General features: G+C 40.7%; 1 protein-coding gene across 1 annotated transcript; it reads right to left on the bottom strand.

Moving 5' to 3' along the window:
- Positions 1–9,907: 9,907 nt before the first annotated feature.
- Positions 9,908–19,168, bottom strand: zbtb32 (zinc finger and BTB domain containing 32). The gene is made up of 5 exons (XM_084026942.1): positions 19,097–19,168; positions 15,712–16,747; positions 14,795–14,904; positions 12,901–13,068; positions 9,908–11,339 (listed from the first exon to the last, which is right to left on the bottom strand). The coding sequence occupies exons 2-5, from the start codon at positions 16,713–16,715 to the stop codon at positions 11,110–11,112; spliced, it is 1,512 nt and encodes a 503-aa protein (XP_083883068.1). The 5' UTR covers positions 16,716–16,747; positions 19,097–19,168; the 3' UTR covers positions 9,908–11,109.
- Positions 19,169–22,415: the final 3,247 nt, after the last annotated feature.

The following is a 22,415-nucleotide window of genomic DNA, read 5'->3' as shown; positions in this document are numbered from 1 at the left end:
CAACACTTGAAGCTCAACAGCATTTCGAATTTCGGCGTTTGTTGGGATTGTTTGTGGAAATGTGCTTAAGATGGCGTTTTATCTGACCGACTGAAATTAGTTGCTGAGCTAACCGTAAAACGTGTTAACTAACCTATCCTAGCCAATGTAATGCTTGTGCAGGAGGATATTTTTGCAGCAAATTTCAACAACATGTTATCAGCTTGAGAGCTCTGTCGCTATGTTGATATGGAAAATAAACGACAAGCTATGATTTTGGAGAACAGCGAAACAAATGAGGCAAAAGTGTGGTCCTTTTCAATCTCTCCCTCACTTTGACCATGATAGCATGCTCAGGCGCGCAGGAAGCACCGATGCCCACCCCGACTTTTCACAGGAATCCGGACCGCGACAGAATATTTACTGGCCCTTTTAGTGGAAAAAAACGTTAAACAATGCTGGCCGTATAGTGGCCGATTTGAGCTGCAGGGCTCTCAAGTTTTTAAGTTAGTTTAGCGTGAGATTTTGGCTGAAGGTACGTGTCCACAGGCAGCGTTATTTCCATGCTTCCCATTCATTGTCTATGTAAGAAGCCGGGCAATGCCGTCACGGCGAGTTTGAGAATATTGTACACAAATTGTCTTCAGACTGTATTTTTATTAGCCTGCTACATAGCAGTATTTCAGTTGTATTATTTTTTCCAGGCAACCGATTCAGAAGACAAGCAGACTAAAGGCATCCAGATGTGCGTCCTTGCTGTGCTTGAGGATGATGATGCACTTAACGCACAGCCCACTGTCATCAACGTCGCTGTTGTGTTGGAGGAGTCCATTGTCCTCACAGATCTTCCAGACCTCCCAGCAGCGGTTGCCTATCTTTTTGGGCTGCTGTATACATTGAACATGGAGTACCCAAAAGAACTCAAGTACACATTTGAAACTATTCAACACATTTTCATGGAGATGTTTGCCAATTGCTCACAGCGTGTCAGGAGCTTAAAAACTAAGCTGTTTCTTTGAGCCAAGGGTTCATTAATTTCTTGAATTCCTCTTATATTGCGGCCTGACCAGACATAATCAGGGAACTTTTTTTTTTTAACCTGGTCTACATTTGGAGTTTGTAGGAGCTCCCCCTGTTCTCTGAGACGTGTCTTTTTTTCTCTTTTGACTCGGATTACATTTACAAACTATGGCTGCCTTTATGATGGTGTGCACTTGTGTTGTACTTAAGAAGTATATGTTTTCAGTATTCAACCGTTAAGATACAGACACACACCCTCACTCTCACTCACTCACACACACACACTCACTCGGTCACGCTCACACACGCTCACTTACACACGCTCATTCACTCACTCACACACAGCATACTGTAGATGGGAAGCTTGTGTGGGGTCAGTTATGTGAAGTGGTCAGGCATATGACCAAAGCTACAGTGAGGTAGCATTGCATCTTGTATTCATCTCAAAACTATTGCAGAAATATTGTTCGTTCTACATGCATCTGATGCAAAACAGCCCTACATGTCTGCCTGAATTATTTTATGTATGTTTTTATTATTATTATTACATTTTCTCAGTGAACAGGTACTGACATTTAATTTGAATTTACTTCTCATGGTTTATTTGATTTGGATGAAGACAAGGGCTTTTAATGTTAAGTTTTAAAGCTGTTTATTACCATTGTGGTGAAAAATAAACAAGGAAAATGATTTTCAATGCAAAATCCCGTTTATTGTCCATTTGTGTAATTTTTAATAGGAATTCCTTTTTTTCCCGTTTTTACACATGACTGATTCAATATAACAGTCACTGTCGCAGCGAGAGGATCCTGGGTTTGATTCCCGGGTCGGCCCGGGTTCCTTCTGTGTGGAGTTTGCATGTTATATGTAATAATTAAGTTAGTACTACTGTAATAATTAAGTTAGTACTACTGTAATAACTAAGTAGCCACAACTGTAAGAAATAGGTTGCTACAGCTGTAATAATTAACTGGGTGCAACTGTAATAATTAGGTTGGCACACCTGTAATAATTAAGTGGGTGCAACTGTAATAATTAGGTTGGCACACCTGTAATAATTAAGTGGGTGCAACTGTAATAATTAGGTTGGCACACCTGTAATAATTAAGTGGGTACTACTGTAATAATTATGTTGGCACAAGGGTGTGCGAGCACAGATTTCCAGCCGGCAGAATGGCAGAATCAAATGGTGAAAACAATAATACACCACAACGTCAGGTGAGGATTGAATTTCTAGGTATTCTGCCGGCTGGAAATCTAAAATCCCACTCATTTGGCGTGTTATGGAAGCGTTGTGATTGGAGATGAAACAGCCAATCAGAATTGAGCTTCTCCAAGTCTCTGATTGGTTGATATTGTGGCACATTTGTAACGCTGTGCCAAGTTGAGCGAGCGTACAGACAAAGTTGAGCGCGCACAGAAGGGACAGATTGAGAGCGCCTGTGCAGCACGAGTTTGAGAAAGGGCATGAGTAAACCTGAGTGAGAGTAATATATTTTTGCCTGCTCAAATGAAATTATGCGTTCAAAATCATTGCTCCTTCATAAATGTGGCACAAATATAACGCCATAGCTATCAGGCAAGTGTTCTTTTAAATAAACTCCTGATGTACTTACAAACTTTAAAATGCCTCGTTTTGTGAGTACAGACCCTATGTGTACTACTGCAGAAGTTTGGTAACATTCCATGCATTATTAGTGGGGTAATTTACGAGATATACACTATGTACCATCGTGCCAGTACTAAGCCATTCGGCTGATAGCCCTATCTTGACCAATGTTGACCATCGCTAAAAATGCTTCTGAGGGGGTGTTTGGCTGGATGTCATGGTGGAAATTACCTAGGGTGCATTTTACTCCGAACCATCACTTTAAGTGTCCTGTGTCTGGTATGGATTGAAGGAATGCATTGCTCCTGCCTCAGGTAAATTAATGTCAGATTGAATGGATGTTATCCTAAAAACGGCTTTACTTTTGGAAAAAAAATTCAAATTGCAAAAAAAAAAAAAAAACACACACAAAAAAACCCAGATCTGTCTTGTCTGGCACCAATATGTGATCTTTGTGGTTATTTGTAGCAAAGTGCCATTTTTTGCTTATATCAGTTGAACACTGTAGCCCAAAGGATCCACAAGCATGTCCTGCTGCTCGTGTTCCTAACCCTTGAATGTATCCTAGTGCAAGAAGAGACTGTAACTTTGAGACCAGAGGGCCCCATGGATCCATTGGGGGCATAGGAGCCATGAGACCTCCAGGAACTACCCAGGATGGGACAAGGAGACAGCGAAATACCATGACACACCAACAAAAATCTATCCATTCCACACATTCAGGAGAAAAACTCAGTGTGGGAACTTCTTCATACATGTACATTAGTCATTTGGTTTTTGCAATAGAAATATTGCACAACTTTGCCAGGAATGTCTGTGCAACCTGTCCAGCAAATCAAGCAACATGCAATGGAATTGTTGTAGTGAATAGACTTACATAATTCACCACAATTGTTCTTTGTGGTTCTTTACACGGTTGTGTCATGCAGTGATTTATTAAATGTTATGCAATAAATTGGGATTACACTGGGATCGCGGTCCCTTTAAATTACCTGTGTTTAAATGATGACGTAAAGCCCGTGCTCTTAGTGACTGGATGTTGCCAAATATGTGCTTTATGACTTTTTCAATACAATTTCCATATTGTAGTAATTTTCATTTTGCAGCGCAAAAAAATTAGATTGAAAGTTCATTATTGACTTCTCTCTACATGGCCCATTCAATAACCATCCATCCATTATCTACCGCTTATCCTGTATTCAGGGTGACGGAGCTGTCATTGGGCAAAGGCAGGGTACACCCTGGACAGGACACCAGTCTATCACAGGGCCGACATGTAGAGACAAACAACCATTCATGCTCACATTCACACCTACGGGCAATTTAGAGTCAATGAACCTATCCCCATCCTGCATGTCTTTGGACTGCGGGAGGAAGCCGGAGAACCCGGAGAGAACCCACGCTTACATGGGGAGAACGTGCAAACTCAAGACAGAAGGAACCCGGGGCCGACCCGGGAATTGAACCAGGGACCCTCTTGCTGTGAGGCGACAGTGCTACCCACTACACCACCGTGCAGCCCCATTCAATAACCGATCTCTCAATTGTTTAAAATGTTTAATACAAATGTTCCTGGTAAAACCAATAGACATCATGTATTGTCGTAAATGAAAATAACTAACAAAAAACTGTGAGGGAGGACAGAAAGTTACAGCTATGAATCCTTTCTTTATTCCAGCTAAATACAGACTCAGCTCTTCCTCTTCCGGACACAATGCCAGGGGATTTGTCTAGAGTTTGCATCCACCTTCCACCTTTCACCCACGGTCTCAGTAAAACAGAGCATGCCCTCTTGCATTGCTGCTCACTGACTGGGACCAACACTGTTTCATGCCAGCCTCGCCATGCCCTCAGTGTTCCCAACATGAGCAGCACCAACCCCCTCCGTGTTGTAAGCAGAGCAGGGTTGCAGTCGAATAGTCAAAACATGAGGTCCTAACTTCTATTCCTTGACCTCTGGGGAAAACGTCACGGGGTTAAGGTAAGGCGATAGGAGAACTCAATATGCTTAGAATATTCGACCGCAGCCCAGGAACTTAAGGTGAAGAGGAAGTGACATCACACACAAGGAGGGGGAGGAGAGTTTTCAAATCAGAGACACCTGAGAGTGACACAGACAGAGAGAGTGAGACAGAAAGAGAGAGTGAGACTGAGAGTGAAGAGGAAGTTCAAACAAAGGAGAACAAAGATGAAGCAGACCGAGTGAGAGAAGTGAGACAAAGAAATGAAAGGAAAAGAATCCAGGACAGGAATCAAAACTAAAACAATCTGAGGAAAGTGGAAATCGTTCGTTAAAAATGATCGGATTAAAAGGAGGAGAGGATTGAGTTTCAGGGAACAGGCTGACAGCCTTAGGCCGGTTTGGAAGTCATTGCAACCCCACCATCTGTCCAGATCAAACGTCGCACTCCCTCAGATAAGTCCCCCCCCCCATTCTCTTCTCCAGTTGGCTGTCCAGTTCAGCTGCTCTTTCTCCCATTCCAACTCACACATTCCCACACTCTCCCCTCCTGATCTACATTCTCATTCTTCATCCATGCTCACACACTCATACAACCTTTTGAACTGAACTGAACTGGACTCTTCCAGTCCTGGCCAAAGCCTAGAGTAAACTCCCACAGAGTGAGTGTAACCACACTCCCACCCTTTCTCCAGAAACCAGAGGACCAGAAGATTCCCATCTCCAAAGACAGAATGTGCAAACCTCGGTCATATTTACTGCTGTTGTGAAACTTCAGATGTGCTGCTTTCTTTTTGTATTCACCAGCTGGTTCTTGTGTGCTGGGCTCTACTTGTTGAATGGTTCTTTCCGTGACTCTTCTCTTCTCTGTGGGGGAGATGCAGCGCACCATTGGTTATGTGACCCAGGATTTTTATTTGTGGTGCTCACGGCATTGAAACATTACATATCAGGCATTTTCATAGGGGCCTTTATCATAGTGGTTTATTGCACTGCAAGCTGTTCACTTCCAGGTTTGCTGAAGAAGCAGCACATTTCTGTGGTATTATAGCACCACAAAAGATATTTCCAAGTCAGCCTCACTGGTTTGACTGGAGGCAAAAACATGTGGCTGAATACGACAAGGAATAAGTGAAAAAAACATGGTGCTTTTTTTGTTTTTGTTTTTATTTAATGTTTTTAATTTGATCGGATAATCCCATCCAATAATTTGCCAACTGTACTTTTCATTTACTGCCTACATTTGGATGTACATTTGACCTATTTTTTCTCTCCCAGAACATTCAAGTCAGTATTCCTTCATTCATTGCAATATTCAACGTGGCAAATTTCATCCAAATGTTTAAAGGCTGAAAGCAGGAAACACACAAAAAAAGTTTTTTTCTGAAAATCAGGAAAGTAAATATCCCTCATTCAGTTGGCAGGGATCATGTTTCATCCTGTTTTGTTACGCTGTTCTGGACATTCTGGGAGTGAGGATGACCCAGAGGACGCAAAACATATTAGTCGTGGGATATTTTGCAAGGCTCGCCCATTCCCAAAAAATCATACTTCCATTGTCAGTTCCGCCTGCTCATAGCTGTACAAAGAACAGAATTCAAGCAGTGTCATAGCCTTTAGGGGTGATTTCTTTTTGAAAGACTAGTTTGTATTGCATTTCTCAATAATATGGCAAATGGATTAAATAAAGCAAAGCAAGGGGGTCGACAAAAGTTTGGTGAGTATTAATAACAAATAATGTTACGTTATGAGACGTTTCATTCGGCCATCGTTTCAAACCACAACACACACACACACACACACACACACACACACACACACACACACACACACACACACACACACACACACACACACACACACACACAGCACCATTTCCTTCAAAATGTAGTTTTTGTGATCAACACACACTCACATTCTCACAACATGATGACATTGACCGAGACAAATAGAAAAAAAACATGGTGAAAGTCTGGTTAACTTACGTCAACGTGTTTCTTTAAGTTGGACGAGTTGTTGAGAGCAGAGATGGTACACATTTGAAAATATATGACTGTTTGTCTGTGTCCATGTTTTTTACTCTGTAAAACTCAAACATCCAGATCCAGAGTCCAGATAAGGCCAAGGATTTTCTGAAAGTTCCTCCGGATCATTATCACACTCAGTCTGAGACTCAGCCATTGGTGCGGTTTTGTGTTGATAAACACAGTCGAGAGCGTGGCTACTTTGGCGGTATCCTTGGAGGGATTAAGTATTTCCGCTATTACGTAGATCCCAGTGGAGAGCCTGCACTGTGATAGGTTTCCTTCTTTGACAAACACAGCTTGTGTCCAATAGTATTTAAAAAAAAAGAAAGAAAAAAAAGAGCAGACCTGAAAGTAACGAGTACTTTTCAGCCTTTCTTGAAATTAACTTGAGTAAAAGTAAAAGTATTTGTCTTGGAAATGTATTCAAGTAAGAGTAATAAGTACCAAAGAAATCTAATACTCAAGTAAAGTACAAATCCTCTGGATATGTACTTAAGTAGCTACAGTAGGCTACTTAAGTAAATTTACTCCGTTACTGTCCACCACTGATGGGTGGGCTGATCCATCCCCAATTACCGATACTACCAATACTACGTCTCAGTATTGAAGATCGATGCTGCGTTAATAGTTTTGTTTCCTCTCTTCTAGTTGTACCTATTTCATTAAAGATTAGAACTGTCTTTGTAACATTCCGTTGTGGTGAACATAGCATGCACTCGCTTCTCCACGTTGTAGTGCCGCGTGCACAGTTATTATATTTGGAAAAGTTTCATTCAGTGCTGCATAAATTAATCATACAATGATTGCTAACCTTTGGCAAATCATTTTGTGTTCATTACAATTTATTCTGATTTTACTTATCGATGATGCATTCACCTGATAAATCTGAAACTCTGCTCTCCCGTATGAAAATACATTACGCTTTTAATAATAAAAAGTACCTATCGATATCGGCTATTCTGGCCCAGTATTTCATTTTTTGCAATATTGCCCACCCTGCTACTAGTATTGTGTGTATTACTAAGTCACGCCACAAGGGGGCAGTGAACATGTTGGAGATGGATTCGCGCCTGCAATCAAGTAACACGTAGATGTAGGTGTGTTCGACTCACACAATCAAGCGACACACATAATAAGCTCGATTCTAATTAATGGAGAAGTTTCAACACAACTAAATCAACTTTACAACCAGACAGAAGAAGCAGTCCTGGATGAACTAAAGGTGCGTCAAGAACACAGCAATCCATTCAACAACGTGGACTATCCGCGCTGGGCCAACACATTTCATGGAAACGGGTGATAAGGGTTTCCAGGAATCTGAATATTGCATTGTCAGGAAAATAGTTGGCTTGTGTTGTTTTGCCTGACATGCCTAAACAAACAACTGGGATGTGACTCACGTCTTCCCACATCGCGGATTAAACCGAATTTCTACACAGTTTGACACGGGGGACAGTGCGGGGATGTGCGTCCTCTGAGTGACGTCACGCCCGTGTGATTGTTAGCTTTCACCCACGCAGATTTGTGAAACGCAGCCTGTCCTGTAATGATCTAACACAGATGCTTTTTTCAGTTTCCCTGATGCCTTTGTGTCCGTTTGTAATGGGCTTTCTTACACTGTCGATTCTCCTGAAATGTTGTATTATTTGAAATGCTCCCCCCCTTGCATTGCAGTAACAGAATCATGGTTCAGGGCCTTTGACAGTTGGATCTGAGTTCATAAGATGATGTGATGTGATGATTGGATATTCCTCGGCTCAGATTGGTTATTTTTCTTCGTGCGTGGTGGAATCTTGCAGATGCCATTAGGAACATTAAAAGGAGTTGGAGGAACCAGCGTTGTTTTCTTTTCTTTAAATTATCTGTTGCAAATGTGACTGTTAACTTGATTATAGTTACCAACTTCAGCTTTTCTTGGAGGTGGTGGACTCTGACTATACATTGGTTTAGCTTTCATCTGATTGGGACAAAACACGGGGGGCAGAAACTGAAGATGAAAAAATACAGATGAAAAAATAAATAGATTAAAGACCATGAAACATGATTGTAGGCTCACAATCGGATTCAGTAATGCATTTGGTGATTCTCAGGGAGATGTCACATACTGTACGTGTAGACAGGGACCCTACTCAATAACGCAATGTCACATTTGCTGCAGAGCCACTGCAATGAAATGGATACCATTACTTTAATCTGTGAAAGCGAGAAAAAGGTATTTCATATAAATTGCAAAACTGTATCTAGAGAAAGTAACATTTGCTGTATTTACAAGTATATTAAAAAAGGAAGTGTTTAAAGAATATCCAATGGATCTGGAAACCCACTAAACTGCTGCAGAAGTCGCCATTGGTATTTTTGGTTTTGCTGTGTGCTCATTTAATTGCTTGATGTTGCAATCGCTCGGTTTTAGGAAAGAAATATGAGCTTTTAGCCAAGCTTCTTCCTCTTATTTGGGATGAATATGTTACTGAAGGTTAAACATCTGCTTGTTTGGTGGTTGTTGCGATTTTTGAACTTCTCTAGCAACCCAGTGGCACTCGGGTTCAAATGAGTGAATAAATGAACTCTGTGGCTCATGGTTTATATGGTAAGAAACAGTGTCAAATTAATCAAAACTCGTACATGTCATTGACTAAAGAAGTGGATTAAAAATAATCTGCGAGTTAACATTGGCTCATCTTTACTGATTTTAAAAATGTGTCCAATATTCAAGTTCACTTCTGTGACGAGTCTCTTAAAGAGGCGGTGTGGTGGGGAAACCCATGTGACACAGATACAAGAAACTGAATCTGTGGGCTGTGTCCTTTTCGGAACTGTGCTGGGCCACTTTTGGCCCCTACACCCTCCCACTCGGTGACGGAGTGAAGTCCATTTGTACGCACACAGCTGAATTAAACACACTTTGATGTTGAGGGTATAAATACTGTGGAGAGCAGTTTGAGTAAATGTGTGAGAGTAGTCACAGAACTGTTTGTACGGAGCGTGTTCAATGACGAAACGGCATTGCACGTTGTCAGTAAGGGCAACTGGTTGAGTCGGCATGGATGCAGACTCTGCTTGGGATGCTGCTAAAGATGGCGAGTGGTAGTGTAGGGGCGGATTCTTGGGCCTCTGGCTTGAACCTGGAACCCAATATGGCGGCACCCAACAGTAAACTGTTTAGTGTTGTGGTTGTGATTTTAGCTGCCAGGAATCTATTTGTTTCACCTGTAAAGTAACAGGTGTTTAACTTCTTAAGATTTAATGATAAAATGGTAAAACTGCAACCAGCTGACTCATTTCCCCCAGAACTGCCTGTGAACATTCACATTCCTTTTATGGTTGGAAATGCCAAATTACCATAATAGCTGTTGTGTTTGGCAGGCAGAGCGGAACAGGTCATCCTAAATACAGGAAACTACGGGAACATGAAGGAATGTTTATTTACAGATTGTGCAGACAAGGCGAGACTGAATATTACAGAACAAAACCGATGAGGGACGAGAAGAAAAAGAGCAAACAGGAAAGAACTGTCCAGTCAATAAAGAGTCTGAGGCCATCTCGACCACAACACAGCCAAACTGTGACAGTGTGTACGCTTTTTGAAGCATTAGCAGGCTGAAACATGGCATGGTGACTTCCAGCAGAATTAAACATGTTAATATGGTACAAAATACAGCTTTGGTCTCTACAGCTAAAATTCCTGTTCATGACAACTGTGTGGGGGTGACATTTATATAGCAAGACACACAAAGCTGCCTGCATAAACATTTTTGTTATTCTCATCTCAATGAACCAGAGCAGTTTAATGAGCTGTCCACTGACATTTTTATTCCACCATGACATTCCTTAATGTCAGTGTTACAAAAATACAGTCTTCCTTAAATGTTTAATGTCACCATATATGGGATCTGGCTGAATTTTGTCTCACAAGCAGTGCCAAGCCACACAGTCCTGTTTTCTGGAAAAAAAAACACCCTTCTTTCTGTTTTTCTTTGAGAGTAAAATAACAGGATCAGAAAAAAAGTCACTATTTTAAAGGATGAAAGGGATATATTTTAAGTTAAATTGAAGGGGGAATGCATCATGGTACGTTTAGATATAGTTTCCTCTAAATCTGGAACAATGAATGCATACTGTTAAGACAGCAGACTTGTCCGACTGCAAATATAATATCTGTCACTGGTCCCATTTTGACGTGATGATTTACTACTGAGAAAAAGAACTGGTTGTTGCAGTGGCTGCCCTCTTGAGGGCGCTATTACACCTAGGTCAAACTTACAGTGAGCAAATGCCTGTCATTTGACAGGAGGAGCTTCTATTGTTGTGGATGTGAATACGGAGCAGTTTCCAGAAGTTATTGCAACACCTATGATCGTGTCATCAGTTAGACAGACGTAGCTGCCTGTCTGTGGGCATCAAACAATGGTAAATGTTGTTAAAGGACATCTGTCATTCAAATATAATAATGCGTGAGAAGCACAAACTAAAGCTACACGTATGAGAACTTTGTTGAGTCGTCGGTGTCGTGAGGTTCAGATGTGTGAGATGTACAGGTAGGTGCTGCTGATGGTCCAATCGGGAGGGAAGTCCTGTACCGGGTGGCCCTTGATGTGTCTCCGCATGGTGGCCAGGCTACTGCAGAACTCCAGGCACACTGTGCACTGGTAAGGCGTGGCCCCGCCGTGAGTCCGCAGGTGCTTGATCATGGCCGAGTAGTCCCGCGAGCGCTGGGGACAGAGACGACACTCGAAGGGTTTCTCTCCTTGAATCAGAGGGGAAAGAAGGGGGGCACAGGAAGGAAGGCCATAGAGGGTAAAGAGAGGTGAGCTCACATGCCGTTAAAAGCATTAAAAGTGTATTTCTTGCATTATTAAACCATTTGAACATTTGTATACATTCTGCTATATACCTCATGGCCGACTTAGTGTGAAGTCAACTAAACATATTTACTTTTAAACAAATCATCCAGATCACTCTTGAAAAGAGTTCTGGAAATACATACATGTATGTTGTGTATGATTGTATATTCATGTCACAAAAAATAAAATACAGTAGATTAAAAAGGTCAAATATCATTGTGTACAGAAATGACAAGAAACATTAAAACTCAACAGCAAATGCTTTAAAATATCAGATCTTGAAAGTGTGTGAGTGAGACTGGAAAAGTTATGTAAGATGAAATATAGTATTCATATTCCATCAGTATATTATGTTAATATTCAAGATTTAGATTAAAGGCAATATTAAATCGCTCTTTAATGATTGTTTATGGACACAATTTCATCTTGCCTGAAAAAAGCAGCCTTTTTTGAATGTATTAGTGGTTTAGCAGTTTTTAACGAAATTAAAGAAAATAATCTTGAGCTTTATAGTGTTGCTAATCCTTTTAGTTTTATTTTAAATGCATGCTTTTTGGGCAGTGTTTCATCATTCACACAATATCCAATTTGCAGATAAAATTGCTTGACGGAGGTAGTCATCACAGTGAATATCCTGCCTGATGTTACTGTTTTCAATCAGCTATCATTGCTGAAATAATCTGAATGGTTTTAAAAGGAGTTGAAGCAGACACGAGGTTCACCGCTGTCTGATGGATTATCAGTCTCACGCAAGTTTCAAGTTCCTGTAAGATGCGAGTATTGAAATGAGTGGAAACTGTCACCTCCCTGGAAAATGGTAAAACGCCACAGTCTGCTTTCGAAGATGTTTATCAATAATGCTTTGTAGTAAATGGTCAAAAACATGCAAAAGTGTTGGTACATTCCTTTCAGCTTGAAAAAAGGGAAGATATAAAAAACATTAGCTACAAAAATAGCTCATAAATCCCCTCTTTTTCCAGTAACGAGCTATTCTAATAATGAACATGTCTCTGATCTGTCTGGCTACTGACAAAAGTCCCACTTGAGCAACTTAAGACCAATTCTGTTACTGTCAGTCACTTTAAGCCATTGTCTATACGTGTATGTGTGTTTGTGTATATATTTACATTTACATTTAGGGCATTTAGCAGATGCTTTTGTCCAAAGCGACTTACAATAAGTAATAAATAATATATTAGAGATAATTGAATATATTAGAGATAATTGAACATATATGTCTCATTTTACCTGATGACCCAGATTATCCAAATTGACTGATTAACTGGATTAGTTATATTGTTTCCAACGGTAAAAAAACAAAAAATGAGCCATAATTGTGGATGGGCATGTTAGATCTTAACATGTGTAGTGTCTCACAAAGCTGAAGGTGAGGGGGGAAAACAACAACTATAAATGGTACAAATCCCTTTTAGAGTTCGGCTGCTGATGAAACGGTGATCTTACCGGTGTGAACTCGGTGGTGCGTGTCCAGTTGATGTTTCAGACTAAACTTCTTCGGACAGTGTTTGCACTGGTAGGGCTTCTCTACTCTGTGTTTTTGGTGATGGGATCGTGGTTCGTGCTGCACCACATCTCCTCTTCCACAGAACAGACACCCTGCACACGCCTCACCTGAGCAAACAAGATGATGTTAAGGTGTGAACAATGCGGTGGGAAGGAGGCCCGACTGCTCACAAAGGCACTATAACCATTGAAGGGACTGTGGTTCAATTACTGCAACAACAATTCCCAGCTGTTAATCCATGCTTACTACTATTAAACACACTAATACACGGGCTTTACTTAAAACTGCACTTATTATTTTCTGCATTTATGTTTTTTTTTCTCGCTCTTGTTATGTGTGAGTTATGTTTATTGTCCTAATAGAGACAAACAAATGAATGAACAATGAGACGTATCAGCCACAAAGTGAACTTTGAAAATAAATCAGCAAATCATTTGATAATTGATTTCAAACTAATATTACCCAGATATAACAATCATTAACACCAAACTATCACCTGGTTATTACTTTGGAAATTACATCGTCATTTCTAACATTTTATAGACCAAACCATTAATTACATTTATTTCAATGCTGCTTAAATCACCAGTAAAGTCACACTCAGGATTATATTTCCTGACTTTCTTCAAATAATAGAGATGAATCCTAATACCTGTGGAACACTTTATTAGTTCTAGCTTTAGAATACTATATTAGTCAGATATACAGAATTTTAAACGCCTTTCAGAAGCACAAGTCTAGTTTTTTTCGGCATCCTGTTGCAAGACAATAAATTCCGTTTGTACAAAATTACTTTTCCTGTCGATGGAAGTCACCACAGCCTAAATGGCACTAAAGGTGTGATTTTGAGGTTAAAGTAGCAACTACTGAAGCCCTTCTTTTTTTTTTAGGGTTTTGTCAAGTGAATACCTGGGCCTCATCGTATAGACAGGATGCAGAAACAAGAAGGGGCTGTACTGTAGTCGGGGAAATTGAGACAATAAACCACAACAATTGAACGCCTGCCACTCTTAAGACAACTTACTGAGACCTGCTGTCATTAGCATGCTTCCTGTCCAGTATTTCTCTTCAGTTCTCACTTTAAAAGACCTAATATTGTATATAGACAACGCTTTAATTTGTATTGCCCTTATAATCATACACTACTATAATTTCAGGGGAAAGATTAAACAATGGACAATGAAACGTTCCTCATCTCATAGCAACACACACACACGCACACACACACACACACACACACACACACACACACACACACACATATATGAGCCTGCTAACTGCGTTGGAGGAGGTGACTTGTAAAGCACAGTGTTGTCTTGGCCTCATCTCTCTAAGTAGGAACATAATGTTCCATCAGATAAAACATGTTAATTAGCTTGAATGAACAAACTATCATACATAGTACACAAACAGACTGTTGGCTCAGCAACTGTTTGGGGTCGTGCGGTGACTTACATTCTTATTATATATGATCTATAATAGTCTTTCATTATAATACATATGATTGATTTTTGTTTTGTATAGGAGAAACCACTGTAGCGATGCAGAGCATACTGTACTGGATATACGTAGCGCTATCAAGTAACCACACTCCTGCTCCTGCTGCACCATGCTCTCAAAACCACAACTCTCTTCACCACTTTCCATTGCGTAGCTAAGAAGCTGAAGTCTGACGAGGTTAGGGGTCATGATGAGAACGTTATCACTGTGTTAAAAGGTGATTGGTTCTACACGGGATAAGCACTGCTAGTACTGCCTCGACTGTACTGGATAGTAGTACTCGCATATTCAATGTGTTGTCATCATGAAAAAAAGTTAGCTTTTCAACATTACCTGTTGGTATGGAGGCCGACTCCCGCAGCACTGGAGCACCGGGGCGGCTTGTACTGCAGTGTTGGCAGTCTTTAACTCTCTCACTGCTGGCTTTAGGTGCCGCATGGTTACTGTGGAAAACACATTTTCTAATTACAACATAACAATAATTAAGAAACAGCTTTTACTCCAAAGATATCTGTCACTGAAGAAATGTGCAGAGTAAAGTCTGCATGTATTATACAACATGATGTGTTATCACAGATTATGTCCCTTAACAACCTCTCCTTCCTCTCCATCTACAACCACAAGATCAAGCTCATTTAAATTTCTATTAATGTGAGAGTAGCAGGAGCAGAAAAAAAGAGAGACAAACAGCGTCTGGTTCAGACGTGGCCGGTTGAAGCACTGAAACTGTGTGAAACTGTGTTTCAGTGGGTGGAAAAATTGAGTTCTGCAAAGGAGGGGAGAAATTTAGGGGGCTCCCCTATACTCACTGTTTAGCTACGCTGTGTGGAACACTGTACAAAATGCATGGACTCGACAAAAGGAGATAATTCACTCAAAGACATGACACCGCGGGAGTGGTACATTCGTTCAGAATAAGAACCCCACAAAAAAGCAAAGCTTATCCTGATAGTTATCGAAAAATTAATTTGTATGTCTTTTGCTCTTTTGTGCTGTGAATAGTGTGAAACCTGGGATTGTGATTCGTCAAAAATCTGAGTGACAAGGACTGGGAGGGAAGGGTTAACTGGTGAAGCTGCTCTAGTTGGAAAGTGCAGGAGGCTTGAAACAGCAGTGAGTCAGGTATCGTAGCTGTCACAAGGGAACAATTGAGCAATTTGGGGGATTCTACGTGACCTGAGCAGAAAAACAGGGAGACAATGACTGAAAATAAAAGCCAGAAGTTCCCAAAGCCGTATCCGATGACTTACCTCAGATCACTTGTATGAACGGTCTCATTAAATGCTCTCTGGCTGTTTTTTTTCCTCTTCAGCAGGCCTTGTGTGATGAAGCTCTCCATCCTCGTAGAGCCAGCGTAAAGGCTTTGTGTATAGCGTGAATAAAAGCCTGAGCCATGAACGGGGGTTGGAAAGTGAGAGCCGATCAGGGGGAACCCGTGGGAAGTGGAGAGGGAGAACGGGTACGCTACAGTGGGCTGGTTTGGGGTCTGGAGGGGATGAGTTGCAATGAAGCTTGAATAGTTCTCTGCTATCTGTCTCAGGGTGGTCACAGAGCTCCACATGTTAGCAGGGAACGTCCAGGGAGACGAGACGGAGGAGCTGCTGCCGGCAGGCCTGGTGATCACACTGTCTCTGCTGTAGGACGATGGCGACACTGGGGGGAGTTTGTGCATCTTTCTTAGGGATGGCCGACTGTTGAGGCTCTTTGCACGATCGGGTGAGAGGTTTTCCATGACAATGCAGTTGTTTGCCTCCTCCACTGGGGAAGAAGGCTCATGGAGTTTCTGCCCTTGAACTAGACTTCCTTTTTGCTTTGTATCGCCCCCCTCTTCTTCTTCTTCTTCGACGCGTGTGATTTCTTTACTTTTGCCCTCCTCTCTGCCTCTGTAGTCGAGGCTGCCCAGTTGCTTCAGGCACTGCTCCTCCAGTGGCTGCATCTCCAGCAGCTGAGCGGCTCTCAGCAGCAGGTGCAGGTCGTCCACGGACACCTCAAGAGTCTGTGTGTAGGTGAAGTCCAGAACTTGCTCGAAGGTGCGGGGTGAGAAATACTCCAGGGTGCAGTGGACTGGGCAGTCTCTGTCTGCCTGGGCTAGCTGCTGTGCTAGTCTTCTGCTAGCACAAGCCAGCACTAGCCGATGAGCTCTGAAAGTCTGACTCTTGACCGAGATGATGGCATCGCAGAGTGAACCCGAGCGACGCAAGGCATCGGCCTGCTGCAGAAAGTGGTAGTATTGGGTGTTGTTGAGTCGGATCATTTCTGAAGTTGGTAGAAATACCGATAGAAAGTCTGAGAAAAAGAAAATGAAAGGAACAAAAAATAAATAATCAGAGAGATCCCATCAGATTATGCTCACACCGTGGTAGAAATAGTTGTATTTTACAGGTGGGTACCAAGTATGTGACATTTAAATGCTAAATCATTAGTTGGAAAATCACATTGCAAATCAAAAGCAGGGATTGGCTGCTGATAGACAGATTTCACTGTGGTTTGTACACTTCTTTCCATCCTTGGCTTTTGATGAGACTTGAGGGGGCAGAATGTACCCAAGATGAGTTTATGATTTGCTTGTATTGCATCGTGTTGGTGTAACAGTTTAGAACATTTTATTTAATGTCACCTATCCACATATTAATATATTCACAACCAGTATGATTTATGTCTTTTTAGGAGCAAACTTTCCTCACGGTGTCCGATATTGTGTCTGAATGTCTGGTTGATTTCTGGAAACATACTCTGTTTTGTGAAAGCTTTGATATCTGCGCTCACATACAAACTCTGAAGCCACAAAGCCCTAAGAGTATATGAAACCATGACTAATGACTGTACACTCGAGCAAACATGAGTAAAGTTTGAGCGTCAACAACAATAACCGTATTTGGTTGACTGTATTTGGGCACGATAAACATCAGCAGAGGTGGATTATGTAAACATGCAAGTATATTAGAAAAACATTTGGAATTTTACACCTTAAATCGAGAATACTTGGGTGAAAACGCTGTGGCTGTGTATCGAAACTACCGGATGCCTGAGAAGTTCTCATCGCAGTCTGAAGTCTATAATGAACTTTTATGATTATACAGTGTGTGGTTGGTTTCTGCAGCGGAGGTCACAAATACTGCGAGCTATTTGTTTTTGCACAATTGCAACCCCACTTGTTCCTCTGATGGTGACTGTAAATGAAATAGATGTGATACGAGATTACGTTTAGTTGTGACCTTACTGGAATGGAAAAAAAAAATGTCACATAAATTTGCATGCTATCCAAAACTTAATCTGGCTGCTCTTAATCGAGTTAATTGATTTTTAGTTTTTGGAAAATGTTGCAGCATAAGCCAATTCAAAAATAATTTTGGAAGTATTTTATTTAGAATTTAAACAAAACGACACGTAGTAAGATTGAAAGTGACAGTGGAGCAGCTCCAGTATCAAAAGTAGAAAGTCACTTAGATTTGCTGTATTTGATAAGGCTCGGGTAGCAAGTGTAACATTTTAATTTAGCATTCATTTATTAATATATAAAAAATACATGTACATAATTTTTAATGTTGTGCATAGTGTTGCGAGTATGTAGGAAAATTATCATTCGAATCAAACCAGCATTATTTTAATGAAGCCCATGTATCATCTACGTACAAGAATATAAAGCTCAATAATTTTGTCACGGCAACAGACATGGCTGTAAAAAGTAATGCGCTAATATATTACAACAGTATAGTATATATTACATCATACAACTTCAGCCGGAATCACAAATGTATTAAATGGCGTAAATTATTTTTTTAATGCTCTATTAAAATATCATATGTACAATATTAAATCATTTTGTACAATAGTAATTTTAATTCATTTGAATTTCCTTTTACATAAAAATGACAATACTAGCAACAGTGATTATTAGTAATAAAGTATTTATAGTGATGACATTGGAACACTGTAGTAGTCATAGTAGCGGAACTTCAGTTCGATTATATGCATGGAGATTTAACTTAAATAATAGTGCCGTGTGTTTTGTAATATGCAAACCTTTAATACTCTCATGTCGCTGTCTTTCAGTGGCAAGCGGAGATCAAGTCCGTAAACTTTACGTACAGTCAAATATTGCATTCACACATTACAGTACTGTGATGCTGCTGACATGCATCATTTTCGATTGCGCATTGAAGCAACGCATGTAGCAGTAGGTTACTTCCCCAAGGCCGCTGGCCATTCAGTGCATTGTTTTATTGTATTGTGTCCTGGTTTATTAAACTAAATGAATCAACTGGCTTGTGCAATAAACACAATTCAAATCCACAATGCACTTTTGCAGGGTGGTGATATAGTACGCAGGTTTCTGAGCTCCTTGTAGTCACAGTATTCGTATGCATGCATATGTAAGCTTCCTTTAACAGGACATGAACTGGCAGCCAACCTCCCCACAGCTCGAGTGTAAAGGACTGGAGTCACAAGAAAGAAGCCTGAACATAAAGCCTCCACAGGCAACAGGAGAGCTACAGCGGCACACTAGCTTGTGTTTATAGAAGATCACAGAAAACAGAAAAAAAGCCAAACATGAGCAGCGTTAAAGTGTCCCTGCTTGTGGTTTCAAATCTCCGAAGCGTAAGAAGCAGCAAGCTGTGTGAACGAGACACTTACCTGATGTTCTGTGAATATTCTCCGTGGAGAATGAGGAGCTACCTCACATCATGACTGAAGTGTCGGTGTTCAGGTTTTGGTGAGGGACAGGGTGGTTTCCTACTTTGTCTTGACAGTCCCTCCTCTTCAACTTATCTCTTTCCCTTATTGGTTCATTAATTATAGTGCTACATGGTTTGTTGTTTGTGATTAAAGGTGGTGACTTACTCTTTTATTAAGTTTAAAGAAACACATTGTCTGAAAATCAGAGGTTTCATTTGAACTTATTAAACAGAGGGAGAGAAATGGGGACAGTGGTTAGAGGGCTATTTGCATGCCCCGCTGTCAGATGCTCTATACCTGTAGTTTATGCTTTCCTCCTCCCCAGCATCACTTCCTGGTCACTACATTAATAGGCTTTTCTGTGCTGAGACAAAAACCACTTCAAAGACACTGATCTGTGACAGGAAACAAAAACCTGGTGGTACTGGTGTTCGGGGCTAAAGGCCTCACTGAAACTTGCAACACTGAAATAGAAATACCTGCTTTGTCCTTTCCATTTGTTAGAAATTGGTGTGAAAACCTGTAAAAAATAGGCCAACTGTATATTAAGCCGGTCAGTTAAGCAGACCTCCATGTTTAAGTACATGATGACTCCTTTGTTGGCCTTTAAAGCTTTATTTGGCCATTAAATTATGAGCCAATTATTAGCCGAACAGTCAAAACTACATATTTTTAAGCATTAAACTCTGTTATGTTCATACACACTTTTTTCTTTTTCTTTTTTACCCAAATTGGAAGTGCAAGCTGGTGAACACAATGGAGCATTCAGCAGCAAAAGAGGCAGCCAAAGCAGAGCTAAGAGAGTGAATGTAGGCTGATGACTAGAGTCTGTTATGCAAGAAACAATATATGCTCCAAATAGCAATACAAACAATAGACAATCATTTCAAGTAAACAAGAAACTCTAAAGATAACCCTAATCTGAATCTTAAAATAAAAAAAAAATAAAAAAGGGAAAGACACAGTCGCAAGCCGAACAGAAATACTTTTAATGATATTTGGGTCATTTGCAGGTGGGCCAGTTAAAATAAAATGTACGCATATGAGTCAGATATTACCTTAAGGTTCATATAATAATAATTTTCAATCAGCTGAATGACTAATCGTGAGAAGATGCAGTGCTTGTTTACCAGATACCTCGGTGAGTGGAGAATATGGAGTTGGTGTGGGAAAGCGGGTCAAGTGACAGCACTGCAGAGTTTGCAGAATTTTGTAAGGGTTGATCTCATGCAGGCTGAGGTTGAGGTTGTAGTTTGATTTTGGATGTGAAAATGAACCTTTTTGTTGTTGTTGATACTTTGATTCAACTTTTCAGCAGATCTAACAAACAATTTAGGTACGATAAACCACAGTGCTAATTTGATTGGGATGCCAGTGAACACAAACACTATAGGGTGATATTTAATCACCACAGTTCAAACTTTATAAATCAGGGTACAGTCAACCAGTGTTGTAGTTGAGGCCACCTAAACCAAAAGAGAAAGTCCAGGGTGTAGGTCAGGGGTCGGCAACCTTAGGAATGCATGCCACCGTTGTCACTCAGTAGCTTAACCAATGACACACTAGCAGTACGTATGCAAGAGAGATGGGTTTTTTAGGAATGTTGAGTGTCCTTTCACCAAATTACCTCAATCACTGCCATTGGCTGTCTGTTATTTATAAGTGGTATTTTGAACACTGTCCTCGTTGAGGCAGAAAAACAATGCTTAATCTTAAACTCAATGCTTTATATGGCACACTGATTAACAAGAACATTTTAAAATGAACAAAAGGGTGATCCCCGATTTAGGTTATCAAGACCAAGACAAGCACAAGACTTTGAGGAGTTGAGACCGACTCAGGACCAAGACAGGGATTATGAGACTGATCAAGTCAAAGACCAAGGGAGATCCCTCACAGGTCTATAAAATGTGGAACACACACTCCTAGTAAAATGTGGTCTGTTGTGAGATCTTCAAAATGTGGCCTTGAGACCGAACACAAGTACTAAAACACTACCGGAGCAGACCCACTATGAGTGAGATGGTACGCTCTATAGCCAACGTTCGATTTTTATCTTAATTCGCACACGCACTTATACGTTCAGAGGTTTTCAATTAAATATTATTTATAGTGTCATATCACAACAGAAGTCATCTCAGGACACTTTACACATTGAGCAGGACTAGAATACGTTCATGATTTTCAGAAGTCTCAACATCACCCAGGAGCAAGCGTTACAGCGTCAGCGGTGAGAAACAACAAAATAACTTCAGAACCCACTGGACAACAACTTAATTCGACAACTGTTTGCCTCATGAACAACAAATAAAGGATGGAAAATATATTTTTTTAATAATGTATTCATACACATGAGTTGTTTTGGTGATACTGTATATGTAAACTTATAAAATATTTATTAAAAATGACATTTGTAAATACAATTTGCCATGTTGCCCTCCATGTTTCATGTGCAGTGATGTTTCTGTGTCATGATGAGCAAAGATACTGACAGTTTTGGATTTATCTTGTGTGCCAAATCTTACACACATGGAACGTGTAGGAAAATATCTGGCATCCTGAGCGGTCGTGATGCACACAAAAAGTTTCCTCTAACTGAGAACTTAATTTCACACATTGCATTGAAACATTAAGGGTCTTTAACACTTCAAGCCGACATATTGTATGTGTAGTGTCAAACATATGGGGTTTTCCTGGTAAATGCTGCGATCACAGCTTCACATGTTGACTTTAGGTGACATTCAATGGTGGTGGTGGTGTTGAGGGGGGGGGGGGTTGCTGCTGTGCATACCTTTTGTCTGTTGCAAACCGTTATTGGCACGTATGGCTTAACTGCTAGACGGTCTGATCTCATCCATTCTTCTCAGAGAAATTTGAATTTTACCAATACGTAAATGTCATCTTGCGCTGCATGTGACAGAGACGGCTGATGCAAAGGGCTTCACCTTCCAGTAATATCAAGACCGCGGTCCCCCCACACCACGTTCCTCACCACCTGCTATCCCCTCACTGTCAGCTTCACAATCGCCACCAGACCTGCTGACTCACTGCGGTGTCTCACTGTGTGGGGTATTCAAAGTAAACGCTCGGCTATGCACATTTTTACATTCGTGCGTCCCTCAGCGCCCACACATCTCATGTGATGTTAGATATTTATCTTTTAATCCAACAAGTAAGCAACTCACCTTTGATCCATCCACTGTGCGTTTTAGTCCCCGCATACAAAGGGGTTTCATATAGTGTTTTTTTGAATGAATCAAAGTGTTACCGAACTAAA

Source organism: Eutrigla gurnardus, assembly GCF_963514095.1.
Source record: "Eutrigla gurnardus genome assembly, chromosome: 14".
NCBI lineage: Eukaryota > Metazoa > Chordata > Actinopteri > Perciformes > Triglidae > Eutrigla > Eutrigla gurnardus.
This window is presented reverse-complemented; position numbering and strand designations above follow the sequence as displayed.

Bases quoted from the DNA above. Each gene is read 5' to 3' on its own strand.
- zbtb32 (XM_084026942.1), bottom strand. From the start codon at position 16,715: ATGATCCGACTCAACAACACCCAATACTACCACTTTCTGCAGCAGGCC. The intron at 14,905-15,711 runs GTAAGTCATCGG...TGTTTTCCACAG, and splicing joins GTTCATACAAGTGATCTGAG to TAACCATGCGGCACCTAAAG. The intron at 13,069-14,794 runs GTAATGTTGAAA...TTGTTTGCTCAG, and splicing joins GTCGGCCTCCATACCAACAG to GTGAGGCGTGTGCAGGGTGT.